At 43.5% G+C, this 21,589-nt stretch overlaps 1 protein-coding gene across 2 annotated transcripts in view; it reads right to left on the reverse strand.

Moving 5' to 3' along the window:
• Positions 1–21,589, reverse strand: part of sept5a (septin 5a) — a 112,535-nt gene that overhangs the window by 79,575 nt on the left and 11,371 nt on the right. The window contains exon 3 of one of the 2 annotated variants that reach the window (XM_041203316.1): positions 2,544–2,633. The exons of the other annotated variant lie outside the window; for it this stretch is intronic. Coding sequence (XP_041059250.1) covers positions 2,544–2,633 — 90 coding nt within the window. The remainder of the gene's footprint in view (positions 1–2,543; positions 2,634–21,589) is intronic. 2 annotated transcript variants of the gene reach the window in all.

The raw sequence follows: 21,589 nt of genomic DNA on the forward strand, positions 1-21,589 counted from the left end.
ACAAAATAATAAAAAAAACTCAACTATAAAAACTTACCTAATGTTCATAAATTACTTTTAAGCAAACAGTATTTCTTCTTTATCTTTCAACAATATAAACTTCTCCTGAGGTTTTCAAACTGCCTCTTCTCTTGAGATTGTCAAACTAAATGCCTCTTTCATATGATCATAAGTCTGTCCTTTGCTGACTAGGTTCTCCCTATTTTCTTTCCTGCAAAATGTAGTCATGGGATGCTTGGTATTTGGAATATCACACCCCTTAAATTCAAATGAGAACAAGCAATCAAGTACAAACTGAACCAATCACAAATTCTATACAAATTTGAAAATGTGTGTTAGATGCCCTTTCTCATTTGCCTAACTCCATATAATGGGCTTAATATTGAGCAAATGCCAGTGGAAGATCACATATAAACAACCCTTCAAGAGGATGTGTAAATTTAAAGAGATGTGGCCACTTAAAGATGTGCAGTCACATGAGGGGGTACAGAAAAATTGATGATAGCATTTACAAAGCTTGTTAATGTCTTTAATGTATATTTCAGTCTGTGCAAATGTTGCTTAAATGATAAAAGTGTTTTGCACAATAATCATGGGGGAAAAAAGAAGCAATGGAATGACATAATACTCCAATCCCTGTTTGACAGCTGGCAATGTGGAGAGGTGCAGGTGGTAGCAGCATGTCCCTGCCTGCCACTCCATGGTACCCTCTCTATGTGACAGTAATATAGCATGCTTGGAATAATGAGGAGAGGTAATATAAATAAATGGTACAATCTTAAAGGGGAATGCAAGAACAGAGGAACTTGGAAGTTTGTGTACATAAATCTCTGAAAGTGGCAGGGCAAGCTGAGAAATCTTTTAAAAATATCCAGCATCTTTTGCTTTATAAATAGAGGCACAAAGTACAAAAGGAAGTAATTATAATTTTTATGAAGTACTGGTTGGACTCTAGTGGAGTTCAACTATAGTCCCCACACTTTAGGAAGGACACCAAAGTGTTAGGGACGATACCGAGGAGATTTATTATAATGTTATCAGGAATGTGGGACTTTAGTTATGTGAGACTAGAGAAACTGCAGCTGTTCTCACTGAAGTAGAGAAGGCTAAGGGGAGATTTAATAGAGCAGTTCAAAGTCAGGAAAGGTTTTGATAGAGTAAATAAGGAGAAATTGTTTCCAGTGGCAGAGGGTCATTAACTAGGGCACAGATTTAAAGTAATTGGCTGAAGAATCACAGGCAAAATAAGGAGATTTTTTTAAATGCAGTAAGCTGTAATATTGAATCCAATTCCGAATGGCCTGGTGCAAGCAGATTCAATATAATTTTCAAAGGAGAATTGGTTAAATATTTTGAAGGGAAGGGAAAGGCCAGGGGAATGGCTCTAATTGGATAGCTCTTTCAATGAACCAGTGCTGTTACAATGGGCCAAATGCTTCCTTCTGTTCTGTATCATTCTATGAGTCAAAGGCAAAGCAATAACACCTCTGGGTGCAGCTGATTATCACTGCCACTCATGGCACTATTGCAATGGCACATGCCAGCTGGATATAGTATTGCTGTAAACTCATTGTCCACATCTTATGGTTTCTATGACTGTAGCAAGGTAGCAGGAAGATTAATGACTGTGGTGGTTAGGTTGAGGGTTTCTGCAACTTTCTCCAGGACAATAGAATGAGGTGTCCCTCTTATGGATGTACCATATGAGGGGAATTGATTACAAAAGTGGGGAGGTTGTGCTTCAGTTGTACAGGGCACTGGTGAGACCACATCTGGAGTACTGTATTGGTCTCCTTATTTAAGGAAGGATGTAAATGCATTGGGAGCAGTTCAGAGAAGGTTTACTAAACTAATACCAGCAATGGGAGGGTGGTCATATGAGAAAAGGTTGGACTTGGAGAAAGGCTATAGGCTTGTATCACTGGTGTTAGAAGAGTAAGAGGCGATTTGATTGAAACCTCTAAGGTCCTAGGTTGTCTCGACAGGGTGGATGTGAAAAGGATGTTTCCTCTTGTGGGAGAATCTAGAACTAGGGGTCACTGTTTAAAAATAAGGGGTTACTCATTTAAGACAGAGATGCAGAGAAACTTTTACTCTCAGAGGGTTGTGAGTCTTTGGGACTCTTTCTTAAAAGGCAGAAGAAGAGTCTAAATATTTTTAAGGCAGAGCTAGATAGATTATTGACTTACAAGGGGCTGAAAGGATATCAGGGGTAGGCAGGAATGTGGAGTTGAAGTTACAATCAGAAGCAGGCTTGAGGGGCTGAATGGCCTACTCCTGCTTCTAATTCGCATGTTTGTATAAGACAGATTCTGAAAAACAAACAGGAAAAACATGTGTGTATATATATATACTCCCCCACACACAAGTCCCTCTGCACCATCTATCAGGCCAGACAGGTTTAACAGTCAATTGAAGCAGGTATTTCCTTTGCTCTCGTCATACTAATTGTGCATTACATTCTATATTTAAACATTCCCTCTTCTGTGAAGCATGCAGAAGCTTTCAACCACACTTTTCTCTTTGTGTGTGCTAAGCCTCACCCTTGCTGTATCGCTGCAGGCCAAACTCCTCCTTCTTTCGCTTGTGAGTGACTCAGTCCGTTCAGCAGCCGAGAAAATGCCTGTCTTTACCTGTGTGTATATAATTCTTGAGTCAGACAGCCATCCAGATGAAGTTGTCATAAACACTTCGGAAAGACCTCAGGAGGCCCAAGCACTACATTACCCATATTCTATTGCTAATGTAAGCAGGGACACTCATTCTATTGTCCTACAGAAAGTTGGAGAAACCTTCATCCTAACCACCACAGTCATTAATCTTCCTCCTACCCAGCTACAGTCACAGGAACCTAAAGTGGCCGGCTAAAGGAAAATCAAAGCAGACCTTGTAACAGCTGTTGGCTTTCTACAGGAAATTTCCTCCATTCAACATTGGGGATCAGATAGGTGTCTGACTCCAGAGGTTCAGTAAATAGTAGATGAGAGTAAAGAAGCGTTATTCTACAAATCACAAAGACTGGAAGGCAAGTCCAGTTTACTGTTCAGTAGCTGGGTTGCATGAAACCACATCAGCATGTTTAAGGCACTACAAAACAAACTGCTGAGTAATCTACACAGGTATCCTTTCCCTCCACCCAATATGGAGTGTACACAATCTCCCCTAAGGGGCGTATCACATCTATATAAGACCCAAGAGCTTAGTTTTGGAAGAGTAAACTATCAACCACAGTATTCTGTAGGTGTCCTGCTGTAATTTTAATAGAAGGAGGATGGAAACCCATGCAAAACAGCACAAGTTTTTAACCATTCCTTCCATATCGCTGGAGGTTCCTGTGGAGAAATCCCCATAACTTTCCACCCCCACCAGAATTCCTAATGGTTACAAGAGCACTCACAGTCATTCACAGCTTTGTGCTACCAAACCAGCCCTCATAATAGGGCACTGGCTTGCAATGTTTTCTGGAGACAAATGGGTATAATCTCTGCCCCAGTAACAGGTCTTCAGGTTCCACTGAGTGAGGCAGGCTGGCCCATCAATCATTTACAGCTACCATGGACCAATTTGGTTTAAGTGCCAGATTATCAGGTCTACCTTGGTTCCAAATTTTCCATCAGCAGAATTGCCACCTTGACCCGAAACAGAGGCCACTCACTTTCCCAAGATGGGCAGTTACAAGTTGGTCATCAGACAAACAGAAGAGGATGGGTTTCCACCATCAGTAAGTCAACAGCAGGTAGGAAGAGCTTCCCTCGATGGGCCCAGTAAGTAGCTCAATGCACTGTTGAATCTATCAGTTTGTTCTCCCAACCTCCATACCACAGCATGATACGAATCAGTCATTGGAACATGTGCATCTGAAGATCAATACCCGTGAGAACCCAATAAAATTATGAGTTAGTGGGATCAATGCTCCTCAATTTTTCTCCACAAATGACTATTTTCAATCTGGTATTAATCACTGGGAGCATGATAATTAGAATCATAGGACCTTACAGCACAGAAGGAGGCTATTTTGCCCTCTTTGGAAGAACCATGAGTCCCATTCTCCTGCTCTTTCCCCTTGGCTTTGCAATTTGTTTCCTTTCCAATTATATATCCAATCCCTTTTTAAAATTATTACTAAATCTACTTCTACCATCCTTACAGGCAGTGCATTGCAGAGTGTAACAATTGTTAAATAAAAATAATTCTCCTCATTCACTCTCTGGTTCTTTTGCCAATTATTTTAAATCTGTGGTCCCTGATTACCGACCTTCCTGCTAATGGAAACAGTTTCCCCCTCTTGATTTCTAATAAATTTCACCTTAACCTTTTTTGCTCTAAGGAAAGCAATCCCAGTTTCTCTAGTCACTCCACATCACTGAAGACCTTCATCCCTGGCATTCAAGCAAATCTCCTTCATAGATCCCCAAGGCCTTGATAACCTTCCTAAAGTGTAGTGTCTAGAATTGGACACAATACACTAGCTGAGACCTAGCCAGACATTTATAAAGCTTTAACATAACTTCCTTGGTAATATAATAACAGCTCTGCCACAAAGTGCATGAAAGAACAATAATCCAGCTCTGCCTGAAATGGAAATATTATACAGCTGTTCTATTATATATTTATAATCTTTTCTGTAGTTCCTCTTGTCTTTTTCTAAAAAAAAAGGGATTGGAGACTTTTGAACTCTCTGCTCCAGAAGGCAGTGGAGATGGGGGTCATTGAATATCTTTACGGCAGAGGTAGATAGATCTTGTTAGGTAAGGGAATCAAAGGTTATCAAGGGTAGATGGGAATGTGGAACTTGAAACACAAACATATCAGTCATGATCTTATTGAATAGCGGAGCAGCGTCAAAGGGCTGAAAGGCCTACTTCTGCTCTTATTTCATATGCTCATATCCCAGTCAATATCTGAAGCTGGTTAGGGTTAAACTCTCCACCAGCATTCACCATTCAGTCTTTTCATATGTTACATTTTTAAACTAATATGTATACCTGTCACTGCCAAAGGAGGGACACCAGGAAGATTTATTCATGCTCTGGATTATGCACATTATGTTTTTCCCTCAAAGCTCTAATCAATATAAATGCATTATTCCAATCATAAAAAGATCGATGACCAGGAGTGAGCATAATTTTTTTTTAACAGAATTACATTTTGTATAGTGCTTTTCGCAACCTCGGGACATCTCAAAGTGCTTTACAGCCAATGAAGTGCTTTTGAAATGTAGGTCACTGTTGTAATTTAGGAAATGTGGCAATAAGTTTGCAGAAGCAAGATCCTATAAACAGCAATGTGATCAGAACAGATAATATTTTTTGTAGTGAAGTTGGTTGAGGATGTTGACCAAGCCATTAGGGAAAGCAACCCTGATCTTCTTTAAAGCAATGCTATGGGATATTTTATGTCCACCTGAGAGGGCAGCAGAGCCTTGGTTTAATTTTTCAACCAAAGGACAGCACTTCTGACTGTGCAGCGCTCCCTCAGTGCTGTATCGAAGTGTCAGGTTAGATTACGCACTAAGGTCTCTGGAGTGGGATGTGAATGCACCACTTTCTGCTCAGAGGAAACAGTATTCTCACTGAGCCACCTAAACTAGCATAGTCTGGAATGGAGGGTGGAATTTAATTGAGCCACTGGGGTGGGCATAACGGCAGGGAGAATTAGTGTGTCCGCATCAGATTTCCCTATTATGTTGGGAGCGGAAGGGCCCCCGATGTGGGGATCCTGTCCACCAGAGGCAGGATATCAATTAGGCTCATTAATGAGCTCTCCAGAACTTAATGGCAGCTCAGGGGCTCACATGGCTTTCCCATGCCTCCCAAAGGCCACCCAGCAAACCCTATTGGGTTTGCCTGTGGCCATGTTGAGGGTGTGCCTTGTTGTCAGGTACTCAGTGCTCAATTGAGGAACCTAGCATCAGGAAGGTGGGGGGTGCAGAAAGCCAACCTCCTGCCATTGCCTCCAATCTCCCTGTTCTCACCTGTCCAGTGACCCCCTCCACCCCAGCGAACCCCTTCCCCGGCCCTCAACCTGCCTCACTCACCCATGTCCAGGGATCCAGTGTTGATCCACAGGCCTTTTTCTGGGAGCATTACTGCAGCAGTTATTGCTCCCACTGGCACTGCCTGTAAAGGAGAGCTGCAAGCCTCTAATTGCCCACCAGTTAGATTTCCCTTAATGTAGGACCTCCCACCTGTTGTCCAGCTGGTTGATGTAATCGAGGCCAGAGCAGGTAAGAGCTTAGGAGAATGGATTCTGTTTTATCAGCATTAAGCTGGATGAAGTGTTTAACTTCTTTGGCGTTTAATGTCAGATAGGCAGCTAAAGAGTGTAGGCCACGCTCTGATTTGAGGGAAAAGGCAAAGAAATAGAGCTGGGCATCGTTGGCATACAAGAGAAAGCTAGTCCCATGCTTTTGAGATGATGCCAATATAGAAAAACAAAGGGACACCTGGAAGAGTGTTACAGGCTGAAATACAACACAGGACTCAAAACACACTGCAACAAAAGAATAACAAAAAGTTTAAGAATCAGACTGCAACAAAAGAGTAACAAAAAGCTGCTCTTATATCATGCCATCAATGCAGAAATATGTTCAGTGGGGTATATTTTGACTTTGTGCAATAGTGTAAAATGGACAATGGTGAGCTCATTGCCTTCAGTGAAAATCCAAATACGGAGACACAGGGGCTGCTGACTTACTATCAGCCAGTTTACACTACACACAAAGTCAAGATTCCCCCCAATCACCCAACAAAGTCATAAGGTTAAATTATTCCCTTAAAATTACTTCAAACATGAATAATTTTTGAAACGTACATGATTAATTTGATATGCAATGTCTGTTCACTTCTGAGTCCATCCGACAGTTGTCTGCTTTGATGCTCAGTGACATTCACACAGACTGATTTAATGACTGTGATTTAATTTCTGCAAGTTTATTGATTTCATTGCTGATTACTGGACATACAGACAAAAGAAAGGAAAGAATTCCCTTTTATCTAACACCTTTCACAAATTCAGGACATCCCAAAGTTTTTCACAGTCAATTAAGTACTTTAGCAGGGTAGTCATTGTAGGCAAAATGGCAAGTTGTGCACAGCAGGATCTCCACTGTAGTGTATGTCCCCCACTGTAAGTAGAGTATCTGCTAAAAATATACATCCCCTACTGTGCACAGAATATCTCACAAGTGTGTAAATCCTCTACTTTACACAGAGCTTCTGTATGGCATGTGCTCCCCACTGTACATGCACCATCTGTCAAAAGCATATAACCCCCATTGTACATTGATCCCGTGTGGAATGTGCACATTACCACTATCTTCAGCAAATGCTAGGAGTTTGCCCCTCCACAGCACCCAAAGCACACAGTACGATAATCCACCTTCAACATATCCAATGCAAACATCTGCCTTGAATCACTAAGACCTTGACATCCTTTGTAAAGTGTGGCTTTCAGAATTGGCCACAATATGACAACTTGGCACTAATAAAAGATTTATAAAGGTTTAGCATAACTTTCTTGATTTTGCCTCTATTAATTAAACCAAGAATCCCATATACCATTTTTAACAGCCTTCCTAAATTGTCCTGTCACCTTCAAAGAGCTGTGCAAATATATCCCAGTCTCTTTGTTTCCCCACACTCCCCCCCCCCAACCCCCACCACCCACCTTAAAATTGTACCATTTAGCTGGTATTGTTTTTCCTCATTCTTCCACCAAAGTGAATCACTTCACACTTCTCTGCATTTAATTGCTTCTACCATATGTCCCAGTCTGCTCTATCCTCTTGGAATCTATTACTATGCACTTCACTGTTTACTACACTCCTGAGCTTTGTGTCATCTGCAAACTTTGAAATTATATCCTGTGGGTCCAAGTCAATATCATCATTATGTCAAAAAGAGCAGTGGTCCAAACTCCGACCCCCACACAGACACCACTCCATGCTTCCCTCCAGTTTGAAAAACAACTGCTCACCACTACTACACAAAAACAGAATTACCTGGAAAAACTCAGCAGGTCTGGCAGCATCAGCGGAGAAGAAAAGAGTTGACGTTTCGAGTCCTCATGACCCTTCAGCAGAACTGATGCTGCCAGACCTGCTGAGTTTTTCCAGGTAATTCTGTTTTTGTTTTGGATTTCCAGCATCCGCAGTTTTTTGTTTTTATTATTTTTTTGCCCACCACTACTCTCTGCTTTGTGTCTCTTAGCCACTTACATATCCACACCACTTTAATCATAATGTTTAGAGACTGTAAAATGAATATAACTACCTAATAAAAACAGATGGGATAGTTTTCTCCCTGGCGGGTGGCCGGTTCGGGAGCGGGAGCAGGCGCAGGTGGGGGTGTCACTGATTGCCACCCGTAATCGGTTGTGTGCCACCATTTTTAAGGCCCACCCAACGTAATGCTCACCCGGAAGCGCTGAGCGCGACCTGCGCGAGCGGGGGGGAGGAGGGAGAGTCAGGGCCTGCACTCTTTCACGCATGAGCGCAAAAGAAGTAAAAATCTCCCTGAGGCAGCTCTGTGCCTCAGGGAGAATACTTTGATTTTCAAAAGTTGAATAAAAGAGTAAAAAAAATATTCAGACATGTCCCCTCATGTGATAGTGTCACATGAGCTGGGACATCTCAATGAATTATAATAAACACTTTTATTGAACTTATAAACACCATGAAACCTCATCCTCCCCCTCCCCTCCTCCCCTCCCCTCCCCCCCCTCCCCTCCCCCACCGTGGATGAGGTTCCATGAAAAATGCGAAGGCCACCTGGGCTCTTCACCTGCCCGCCAACCTTAAGGTTGGATGGGCAGCCCAGACAAGTACCTCAATTAGTTTAATAATGGCCTTAACAGGCCTTTGACAGTTCAGCAGGCACACTGCCAACTCCGCTGTGTGCCCGTTGAACTGAGGATCAGAATGACGCACGGTGATGTCAGGACGGTCACCCATTGAGGTGCCTGGGTGCATTAGGGATGTGCCTTCAATGCATGGTTCTCCAAGTACCGTGGAATTACATCTCATTATAATGGTGCTCTAGGTACAGTGAGATGCATGTTCACTGTCTGGCCTCTGGATAGTGCAGAGCTAAATACACCTCAAAGGTGCCTCAGTGACCAATGTCACCACATGTCATTTTACATGTCGGCGGGTGGGGCTTGGCCTGACACACCGACCAGAAGATCCAGGTCAGGGTGTGCAAAGCATCAACCTGCATTTATATAGAATCTTTAATGTAATAAAATGCCCCAGGGCACTTTTACAAGAGCTTAATCACACACAATTGACATTAAGCCAAAGAAGGAGCTATAAGGAAAGTATTTAGCTCTGCACTATCCAGAGGCCAGACAGTGAACATGCATCTCACTGTACCTAGAGCACCATTATAATGAGATGTAATTCCATAGTACTTGGAGGACCATGCACCGAAAGCACATCCCTAATGCACCCAGGCACCTCAAAGTACCAAGAGTGCACATCAAGAGACTGTATTACCCCTCAGGTCAGAGCATGCACCACAAATGCATCCTAATTGAAACTGCCTCATGGTGCCTATGAGGGGTGGAGAAGTAAGAGTAAACAATTCCACAGTTATTGAAAGGTAGAATGTTACTTATTCTCTTTTAATTTAACTGAGGGAGAAGTAGGAGACTTATGAAGGGATAAAAGTAACTCAGAAATTGGGGAAACTTGTCCAATACTTAGGGGAGTATGGGCACCACTGAACTGAACAGCAACCTGCGTTTATTTAATACTTTAACCATAGGAAACTGTCCCAAGGTGCTTCACTGGAGCAGAATCAGACAAAAATTGACACCAAGGCCAAAGAATGAAAAGTAAGATTGCCAACTATGATTAAATATACCCCTGGAGGTTTCATCATATGACTTGTCCCTACGTTCTAGCCATCAGTCGGCCAACCCATCCATTGTGACGTATGGTCTTCCTATGCCAATTGGAAAGCAAAAAGACTCATTACCCAATTGGATGATGTTTGACTGTCAGCCATACAATCATTTCCGTACACCCCCCCCCCCCCGAAAACATCCCCCCCACCCCCACCAAATTTTCAATATTTTTATATCTGGTAGAGAAATGTCCAAAGAAAATGACAAAAATTATTTTTAATATCCCTATGCTTTTTCTCCAGAGTTGCACACAGCAGTGTCCTGTAGTCTTTAATTCCTGAGACTCCAGGTCAATCCTGGAGAGTTGGCAACCCTAATAAATGACTAAAAGTTTGGTCAAAGAGGTAAGTTTTAAGTAGGGTCTTAGTGGCTTTTAAAAGGGAATTGGATAATTATCTGAAGAGAAAAAAACTGCAGGGTTATGGGGAAAAGGCAGGCGCGTGGTACTAGCTGGGTAGCCTTCACAGAGAGCCAACACGGAAATGAAGGAACGAATGGCCACCTTCTGTGTTGTAACCATGCTGTGAAAGGAAGAAATGTAACAGAAGAAAGGAAGGGAATCCCAGAGCATAGGGTTTGAGCAGCTGAAGGCACGGCCACCGATAGTGGGGCAAAGGGAGTGGGCCTGGGACATGCACAAGAGGCCAGGGTTGGAAGAACGCAGAGCTCTAGGAGGGTAAGACGGCTGGTGGTAGACAAGGCCATGAGAGGGAATTGAACACGAGCATGAGAATTTTTAAAAGTTGAAGCTGAGCAATTTTTAAAATCTTGGTTTTTCTACCCTTTCTGCATGGAGCAAGTAGCCCAGAGGAATAGTGCAGAGTACGATTTGCACGCCACAAGCAGTCCTGTTATTTCAATGCGCCCACGCCTAGTCCCATGTGATACAGGCTGCTGGAGCTGTGAATGGTGCAGTGTGCCCTTTAACAGTGCAACACATGACAGCTCAGGGGATTGTATTTTTTCTGCGCAGTTAGTTCATATAGTGGAACGCAGATGGTTTAGCTGCAAGGGCTGTCAATCAAACTCGTCAAACTCGCTCCGTTGGTCTGTTCCCCAAAGACTGGGGAATTAGAATCACAGCGAGATGAGAAACCTCTTGAAAGTCTGCAATCCAGCCCACCACAGCACCGTCTGCTTAATGCAGAGAGTGAGATCCAGACGTACAGTCACACACTGCATGTTTGCATAGATTGGAGCAGGGATTTTGATCTGTCTGTCGGGGTTGTCACGGCTGCAGCTGCCGCTCTTCCGAAGGGAACACTCGCTGTGTTCCTTTAACGATAATCTCCGGATCCGGTGGGAGATGTTCAGCATCAAGTTGCGACATTGAAGAAGTGACGACGATGCTGGGGAGAACGCACACAGAAATCTCCGCGCCGTGTTGACCAGGAGATTCCTCCGCAGCACAAACAAAGCAGGGTGGTGTCAAAAGAGCGTGAGAACCTCCACCCTCTCCACCCTTTGCCATGCACCATCATCCTTTTTGTCATTTCATCACTCCTGCCATCCACCCTTATCACAGATCTTCTCTTTTGCCCCTCCCCTCCCCCAATCTTTTCCCTGGTTCTCTAAAGTACTTAAAAACGGTTAAATCTGTAACTTCCTCCAGTCCTGACGAAACGTCATCCACCTGAAACATTAACTCCGATTCTCTCTCCACAGATGCTGCCCGACCTGCTGTGCACTTCCAGCACTTTCTGCTGTCATTTCACATTTCCAGCATCTGCTATATTTCACTTTTGCTGGAGAATAACACCATCCCTCATCCACATATCCTGTATCTGTCTCCTAGCCCTTACACTACAACCAATATTAGATGATGTGATGTGCTGGGTAAAAGACTGATGTGCTTATTACTCATGAGCCTCCATTAAACCCAATAATTAGTAAAATGCACTTCAGAAGATGCCTCAATGACTAAGTGTGCAAAGACATTGCTCAGAATGTCCCAGGTCCAATTCCCAGGCTGTACCAAATTTGGTGACCCCAAATGGTTGCCTTCAGTGCCTCTGGTCCAGAAATCCAAGAGCTATAGTATAATCACCAACTGCTGACTCTGTTGAATGAACCAAGTGCCAGGTCTGATCACAGTTCTGTGGAATAGAGGAAATTCTTTGGTGTGAATAGGTTACACCATTATTGGGGGTGTGTGTGCATATGTGCCTCCCTCTGTATAATAAAAGTGTAAAATCAGTGACAAGGCACTGAATGGCAAGTGCCAGTAATTTTCTGATGACATTGGTGCTAAGCAACACTGCTGAATTGGAGAATGCAAATTCAGAGAGAATTTCTAGTCTTGTAATCATGATCGGGAAAGCTCACCCTGACTGAACAGGTTAACCTTCCTAATACCCAGCAAATTGCCAAAGATTTTATGCCTATGATTATACAGAGGGAAGCACATGCATGTATACATGCACACACACACACACACACACACACACACATCCAATAATGGTGTAACCTAGTAACACCAAAGAATCTCCTCCATTCCACCAGTCTGTGATTAGACCTGCAGCTTGTCAGCCCAAGCAATGCCACTTTCAATAACTCAATTCAATTTGATCATAGAAATGAGCAGTTTAATGGAAATCTTTCATCATATTCTAATAGCTTGCTTTTTAATCTGTAACCCTCATTTGTATTAAAATTTACTCTTGCATCTCATCCTGACATTGGCCTTTGTAATCTGCAAGAACAGCTCATTGCAATTGGACTTCTCATTCCTCCCCCCAGGAATTCCATCAGCCCAGCAAGTTCCATTTGAAGAAACAATCAGTAGAAAGGGAAAAAAACCTGACCTCATACAGACAAAGTATTCAGGCACCCAACCATCATTATCCAATTACCTGGGGTAATCACGTGAAAATCACGAAAAGTATTTTTATACAACAGGTAGTAAAAATCTGGAACTCTTTCCCCAAAAGACTCATGAGGCTCTGTGGCCTACTCCAGTTCCTCATATTCCTTCGATAACTCCACAATGTGGAAAAATGCCCAAGTATGTCCTGTCCAGAAACATTAGGGCAAATCCAATCTGGCCAGCTATTGACCCATCAGTCTACTCAGCAAAGTGATGGAAAGTGTCGTTGACAGCGCTATCAAGCAGCCCCTACACAGCAATAACCTGCTCACTATTGCTTAGTTGGTTCTGCCAGGGTGTCTTAACTTCTGGACCTCATTACAGCTTTGGTCCAAAAATGAATCAAAGAGTTGAACTCAAGGGGTGAATTGAGAGTGACTGCCCTTGACTTCAAGGCAATATTTGACCGAGTGTGGCATCAAGAAGCCCTAGCAAAACTGAAGTTAATGGGAATCAGGAGGGCACTCTCCACTAACTGGAATCAGACCTAGCATAAAGGAGATTGGTTGTGATTGTTGGAGGCCAAACATCTCAGTCCTACAACATTGCTCCTGGAGTTCCTCAGGGTACACCACTGACCATTTTCAGCTGCTTCATCAATGACTTTCCCTCCATCATAAAGGTCAGAAGTGAGATGGTTGCTGATGTATCATTCACAATTCTTCAGATACTGAAGCTGTCCATGCCCATATGCAGCAAGACCTGGACAACATTAAGGTTTGGATTGATAAGTGGCAAGTAACATTCATGCCACACAAGTGCCAGACAATGGCCATCTGCAACAAGAGAGAATCTCACCATCTCCCCTTGACATTCAATCACGTTACCATTGCTCATCTTAAACATCCTGGGAGTTACCACTGACCAGAAACTGAATTGAATCATCCATATAAATATGGTGGCTATAAGGGCAGGTCAGGGGCTGGGAGATCTAGGGTGAGTAGCTCATCTCCTGGCTCCCCAAAGCCTGTCTACTATTTATAAGGCACAAGTCACAAGTATTATGGAATATTCTTCACTTGGATGAGTGCAGCTCCGACAACACTCAAGAAGCTCAACACCATCCAGGACATAGCAGCCCACTTGATTGGCACCCCATCCACCAACTTGAACATTCACTCCCTCCACCACCAATGCACAGTGGCAGCAGTACTATATACAAGATGCAATGCTGCAACTCATCAACGTTCCTTCGACAGCAACCTTCCAGGCCCAGAACATCTACCACCTAAAAGGGCAAGGTCAGCAGATGTATGGGAACACCATGACTTGTAAGTTCCCCTCTGAGCCACATGTAATCCTGATTCGGAACCATATCACCCTTCCTTCACTGTCACTGGATCAAAGTCCTGAAACTCTCTTCCAAACAGCATTGTGAGAGCACAAGATGGACTGCAGTGGTTCAAGAAGGTGGCTCACCACTATAATATTCTTGGTCTCACTGTGCTAACACAGAATATTTATAAAGTCCGCTGAGGTAAGGAAAATGATAACATTAGTAAGAAACATCTTACAGTGGCTTCATCTTGCCATGAGTAAGAGAGAACAAGATCATGAAACACTGCATCACTTCCTGTGATGATGTATACTGTGTAACATTAGCACATTACACAGTTAGAAATAACTCCTAACAGTATTTCCCCCCAAATCTCTGATTCTCCCTTATACCACATCTCCCTCCAAACCTTTGACTTCAATTTCTTTTTTATGGAGACAACCGCCATAGCAGTTTGATTAGTCTACCTGAATGGTCCTCAGCTTCTTTGGAGGAAATTGAAGATTTGAATTCTGCATGTGATCTCTCATCTACTGGGCAGAAGCAGAATGTGTAGATGACTCAGGTTCACCAAACTGGTTGTCATCTGGATCTCTCAATGAATGCAGCATCTCTGGACTGTTCAGTTGGGCAGATGACTGCTTCGACTGTGTAGAAAGTTGATTCTGTGTGGCAGCTAGAGCACATCTGCTTCGTCTTACTCTATCATTATCCTGTTTGGATGAGGTAGGACAATGGATGTGGTATCTGTTCAACCACTTGTCCATAGTGAGCATGGTCTTAGCTCCAATCTGGCTCTCCTGGTTGGAGGTCTGGCAGGTTGCTTGCTTTGTAACATTTGTCATAGGACCACATCTGGCTGGAATGATATTCATCCTCTTTCTCCCTCACCTTGACCGAGTCATCAGCTTGTACACATGGCATGAGTGTGTGTGAGAATAAGGAGATGAGTTCTCATTCTTCTTCCCATGAGAAGTTCACATGGTGCTAAACCATTTTGGAGTGGAATTGAATGATAGCTCAGAAGTGCAAGTTGGATGTCATCATTCTTCGTCAGCAACGCTTTCACTGTGCACACTCCTCTTGCAGCTTCACCATTGGCTTGAGGGTATCTTGGTGAGCTGGTAGCATGGACAAATGCATATGGTATTGTGAACTCTTTCAAGTATTCATTGGCAAACTGCCATCTTTTGTCTGAGATTACAAGGTCTGGGATTCCCTGCTTTAGAAGTGTGATCCTGCAGTTCCTTGGCTTCTATCCATCTTGAGTAGTAGTCTATTATGATTAAGAACATTTTACCTCTGCGTTCAAAGACATACATCTCAAGAAGTTCCCATGGTCTTGATGAAAAGGAAGATGATATCAATGATTCTCTTATCTCGTGACAATAGCACACATAATACAGTTTGATATCATCTCTCCCAATGACTTTGAGGAACCTGACCACCAAAAGAATACCTTGCTGTGGCTCAACATTTTGAGATGCTCAAATATCCTTGGTGCAATTGGTGCAGTTTGTCGAGTCTCAGGCACTCTTGGAATTACCTCATCATAGATGAATAAATCATCAGCTACACTGAGGTGTCCCATCTGTTTGTAGCACTGTCTGAAAATGGGATTGCGTGGCATGTATGCTGGTCATCCTTTGATGCAGTAGTCTCTGACCTGAGCACATCCTTCATCAGATTCCTGTGCATCTCTGGTTTCATTCAGTGGCCGAGTTGTTGCTGATGGAGTTGTGGTTGTTGTTGTTCCACCTCTGCGACAAGGAATACATCATCTTGTTCAGGCCTTGCTACTGGGATACGGGGCAAAGCATCTGCTGTAGACTGCTGCTCTCCCAGGACACATTCTGTCTTTGCATCAAACTTTATCAGTCTTAGTCTGAATCGTTGTACTCATGGAAGCATTTTTGCTAACTTCTTAGAACTTAAGTGTCACTAAGGGTTTGTGGCCTGAATCTATCTTGAAGTTGAGGCCAAGAAAATATTCTGCAAACTTTTCACAAGCCCATGTTGCAGCTAATGCTTCTTTCTCTATCACTGCTTATCTCTGTTCAGTCTTTGTCAGTGAACAGGATATGTAGTAATCTGGTCTACACTTATCACCTGTCTGGACATGAATGAGTACAGTTCCCAGCCCTGTAGAAGATGCATCTGCAGCATGATAGTGGCTAGCTCTGGGTCATAGTGAGCTAAAATATCAAGTGATATCAACATCTGTTTCATTTTGCAAAAGACCTCTGTTGTGCATCCTCCCAGCGCCATGTATTATTCTGTCATAACAGCTGATGTAGTGGCTCATTGACCATATCTAGGTTGGACAGGAACTTTCCGACTTTGTTTACCATACCCATGAATCTCTGGAGCTCAGTCTTGTTTCGAGAAGCAGCAAACACTTTGATTGCTCTTGTCCTCTGTGGATCAACTTTGACATGGGATGCATCCGCAACATGCCCAAGAAACTTGACAGTCAGCTGCAAGAATTTGCATTTGTTGTTGAGTGGAAGTCCTAGGTCCTGTAGGCATTGTAGCACAGCTTGCACTCTAGTATAATGCTCTGCCTGAGTGGATCCATGGATCAGGACATCATCCATGTGACATACAACTCCAGTCCTTCTAAGATACTTGACATTATCCTCTGGGAGATTTCTGGTGCTGATATGAAGCCTAAGGGCAATCTATTGAAACAATCCCAAATAGTGTAATGAGGGTTGTGAGCAACTTAGACACTTCATCAAGGGGTAGTTGCCAAAAACCACTATTTACATGTAGCTTCATGGAGTTTGAACTCTTTTCCAATTTTGCTAAGCTGTCGTCCACAGGAGACATAGGATGAATTTGCATTCAACTGTTTTGTTCAGCTGTGTGAGATCTACACGAACTCTGATTGGCCTGTTGGGTTTTGGCACTGGGACCATCCCTGAGCACCAGCTTGTTGTTTTCTGTCACAGGTGAAATAACCCCTTGCTTCAACATAGAGTCAATTTCCTTTTCTACCTTTGGTAAGAATGGATGAGGAATTTTTCTGGGACACACTGGCTTTGTTTCAGGATGTGGAGTGATGTGGTACACTGTCTCCAGCTTTCCCAGTCCTGTGAACGGCTGTGGAAATTCAGCTCTGAATTTTTTAGGCTGATCTTCTTGGCTTTCCAGATCCTCTACTCTGCAAATCCGATGTAAGTCAATACAGGCTTTCCTGCTTAAAAGTGAACAACTCTGGTTCAAGATCATGTAGAAGGTTTCAGTGATTCTTCTCTCTCTATATGACCTTTCTATATGACCAAGGTCCTATGACCTTGAGTTCAATACCTCCTGGCCTGTATAGTTTACTGCATGATGGCTGAAGAGAATTTTTCTCAACCTCAGTTCAGCATCAGAAAGACCAAAACTGCTGCACCTTGTGTCGAACTTAAAGCATCTCTTGTTTCTCTCTGCTAGGATATCAGCACTCCAGTAGTTTCCACTTGGTCCCTGGATCTCTTCAAGTAAAGGCACCTCAACACTATTGATATCTCCACTTCATCGATTTTGCCACTTTTTGAAGGCTTCTCTTTTTCCTCATTCTGTACAAGATTCTTCCTCCAACACCAGCCTGAAGCGACCTATCTTTTTGCAAAAATGTCATTCGGCCTTTTTGACAGGACAACTTTTGCGTCCGTGTTTTTCCCACCACACCAATTACAGTTAGCTGGAGTGTTAGATGGATGCTCTTCCTGCCTCCCTCACCTTTGTACAGCCACCTCTCTGCTTTAGAGTCATAGAGTCATTGAGGTCTACAGCACAGAAAAAGGCCCTTCGGCCCATCAAGTCTGTGCCAGTCAAACAAGTGCCTAACTATTCTAATCTCATTTTCCAGCACTAGGCCCAAAGCCTTGTATGCCATGCCATTGCAAGTGCACATCCAAACACTTCTTAAATGTTATGAGGGTTTCTGCCTCTACCACCCTTTCAGGCAGTGAGTTCCAGATTCACACCACCCTCTGGGTGAAAACATTTTTCCTCACATCCCCTTTAAACCTCCTGCCCCTTACCTTGAATCTATGCCCCCTGGTTATTGATCCCTCCAACAAGAGGAAAAGTTCCTACCTGTCTACCCTTTCTATGACCCTCATAATTTTATACACCTCAATCATGTACCCCCTCAATCTCCTCTGCTCCAGGGAAAATAACCCCAGTCTATCCAATCTCTCCTCATAACTAAAACTCTCCAGCCCAGGCAACATCCTGGTAAATCTCCTCTGCACTCCCTCTAGTGCAATCACAGCCTTCCAATAATGCAGATTCTAGAACTGCACGCAATACTCTTGCTGTGGCCTAACAAGAGTTTTATATGGTTCCAGCATAACCTCCCTGCTCTTATATTCTATGCCTCAGCTAATAAAGACAAGTATCCCATCTGCCTTCTTAACCACCTTATCTACCTGTCCCGCTACATTAAGGGACTGATGGACATGCACATCCCCTGATCCTCAGTACTTCCCAGGGTCCGACCATTCATTGTGTATTCCCGTGCCTTTTTTGTCCTGCCCAAGTGCATCACCTCACACTTATCCGGATTAAATTCCATTTGCCACTAACCAGCCCATCTGACCAGCCCATCAATATCCTCCCGTAATCTAAGGCTATCCTCCTCACTATTTACCACCCCACCAATTTTCCTGTCATCTGCAAACTTACTGATCAACTCTCCTACATTCAAGTCTAAATCGTTTATATATACCACAAACAGCAAGGAACCCAACACCGATCCCTGTGGAACCCCACAGGACACAGGCATCCTGTCACAAAAACACCCCTCGACCACCACCAGAATTACCTGGAAAAACTCAGCAGGTCTGGCAGCATCGGCGGAGAAGAAAAGAGCCGACGTTTCAAGTCCTCATGACCCTTCAGCAGAACAGTTCTGTTGAAGGGTCATGAGGACTCGAAACGTCGGCTCTTTTCTTCTCTGCCGATGCTGCCAGACCTGCTGAGTTTTTCCAGGTAATTCTGTTTTTGTTTTGGATTTCCAGCATCCGCAGTTTTTTGTTTTTACCTCGACCACCACCCTCTGCTTCCTGCCACTCAGCCAGTTCTGGATCCAACTGGTCAAATTGCCTTGGACCCCATAGGCTCTTACCTTTGTTATCAGTCTCCCATGCAGGACCTTATCAAAAGTCTTGCTGAAGTCCAAGACTACGTCAAATGCATTGCCTTCATCTACACACCTAGTCACCTCTTTGAAAAACTCAATCAAATTGGTCAGACATGACCTCTCCTTAACAAAACCATGCTGACTGTCCTTGGTTAATCCCTGCCTCTCCAAGTGTAGATTAATTCTGTCCCTCAGAATTGCTTCCAAAGTTTCCCCACCACTGAGATTAGACTGACAGGCCTGTAGTTCCCTGGTTTATCCCTTCCTCCCTTCTTGAATAATGGTACCACAATGGCTGTCCTCCAGTCCTCTGGCACCTCTCCTGTGGCCAGAGAGGTATTGAAAATTATTGCCAGCACCCCTGCTATCTCATCCCTTGCCTCACTCAACAGCCTGGGATACATTTCATCAGTCCTGGAGATTTATCTACTTTTAAGCCTGCCAGACCACTTAGAACCTCCTCCCTTTCCCTGCTAATTTATTTAATTATATCACACAGTCCTTCTGCCTGATCTCCATACCCATGTCATCCCTCTCACTTGTGAACACCAACACAAAGTATTCATTTAGAACCCTATCTACGTCTTCAGGCTCCACACACAAATTACCACTATGGTCCTTAATGGGCCCTACTCTTTCCCTATTTATCCTCTTACTCTTAATGTACTTGTAAAATAACTTTGGATTTTCCTTTATTTTACCTGCCAATGTTTTTTCATGCCCTCTTTTTGCTCTCTTAATTTCCTTTTTAAGATCCCCCCCTACATATTCTATACTCCTCTAGGGCTTCCGCTGTTTTGAGCCATCGGTATCTGCCATAAGCCACCTTTTTTCTCTTTATCCAATCTTGAATATGCCATGACATCCGGGGTTCCCTGGATTTGTTGGTCCCACCCTTTTTCTTTACTGGAATATGTTAGCCCTGTACTCTCCCTATTTCCTTTTTGAATGAGTCCCACTGCTCTGACGCTGATTTACCTAAAAGTAGCTGCTCCCAATCCACTCTGGCTAAATCATATCCGATCTTATTAAAATTGGCCTTCTCCCAATTCAGAACTCTGATTTCTAGCCCATCCTTGTCCTTTCCCATAACAACCTTGAATCAAACGGAGCTATGATCACTATCTACAAAATGCTCCCCCACTGATACCTCTACCACTTGCCTGGCTTCATTCCCTAAAATTAAGTCCTGGACCGCCCCCTGTCTTGTAGGATCTTCTAGGTACTGGCTTAAAAAGCTCTCCTGGATGTATTTTAAGAATTCTGCTCCCTCTAAACCTATCACACTATGACTAACCCAGTTAATGTTGGGGAACTTGAAGTCCCCCACTATTACTACCCTATTAGTTTTACACTTCTCTGAAATTTGCCTACATATCTGCTCTTCTATTTCTTTCTGACTGTTTGGGGGCCTATAGTACACTCCCAGCAATGTGATTGCTCCTTTTTTGTTTTTCAGTTCTACCCATACGGCTTCATTTGAGGAGCCTTCTAAGATATCATCCCTCCTTACTGCTGTAATTGATTCCTTGATCAATATTGTGATAGCCCCTCATCTTTTACCTCCTTCCCTGTCTCGCCTGAAGACCCCATATCCTGGAATACTGAGTTGCCAATCCTGCCCCTCTCTCAACCATGTCTCTGTAACAGTAATGTCATCATACTTCATGTGTTAATTTATGCCCTCAACTCATCTGCCTTATTCATCAGACTCCTTGCATCAAAATAAATACCATCCAACCTTGCCAAACTCCCTTGTGCCTTAACTGGCCTATAACTTCTATGCCTTCCAGACTCACTTGCTCTCTCCTCTAATTTTGGCTGTGCATCTCTCCCTGCTGAGCCTCCTCTCAGGATCCCATCCCCCTGCCAAGTTAGTTTAAACCCTCTCCACTAGCACTAGCAAACCTCCCTGCAAGGATGTTGGTCCCATTCCGGTTCAGGTGCAACCCGTCTGCCTTGTACAGGTCCCACCACCCCCAGAAACGATCCCAATGTCCCAGAAATCTAAAGCCCTCCTTCCTGCACCAGCTCTCCAGCCATGCATTCATCTGGACTAACCTCCTATTTCTATACTCACTAGGGCGTAGTACCAGAAGTAATCCAGAGATGACTACCTTTGAGGTCCTATTTTTTAATCTGCTTCCTAGCTCCCTAAATTCTGCTTGCAGGACCTCATCCCTCTTTCTACCTATGTCATTGGTACCAATGTGTACCATGATCTCTGTTTGTTTACCCTTCCTCTTTAGAATGCCCTGCAACTGTTCAGTGACATCCTTGACCCTGGCACCAGGGAGGCAACATTCCAGCCTGGAGTCATGTCTACAGCCGCAGAAATGCCTGTCTGTTCCCCTACCACTATTTCCCTTCCCCTCTTTTTCCTCTCCCCCTGTGCAGCTGA

The sequence above is a fragment of the Carcharodon carcharias genome, chromosome 13 (assembly GCF_017639515.1).
Source record: "Carcharodon carcharias isolate sCarCar2 chromosome 13, sCarCar2.pri, whole genome shotgun sequence".
Classification (NCBI taxonomy): domain Eukaryota; kingdom Metazoa; phylum Chordata; class Chondrichthyes; order Lamniformes; family Lamnidae; genus Carcharodon; species Carcharodon carcharias.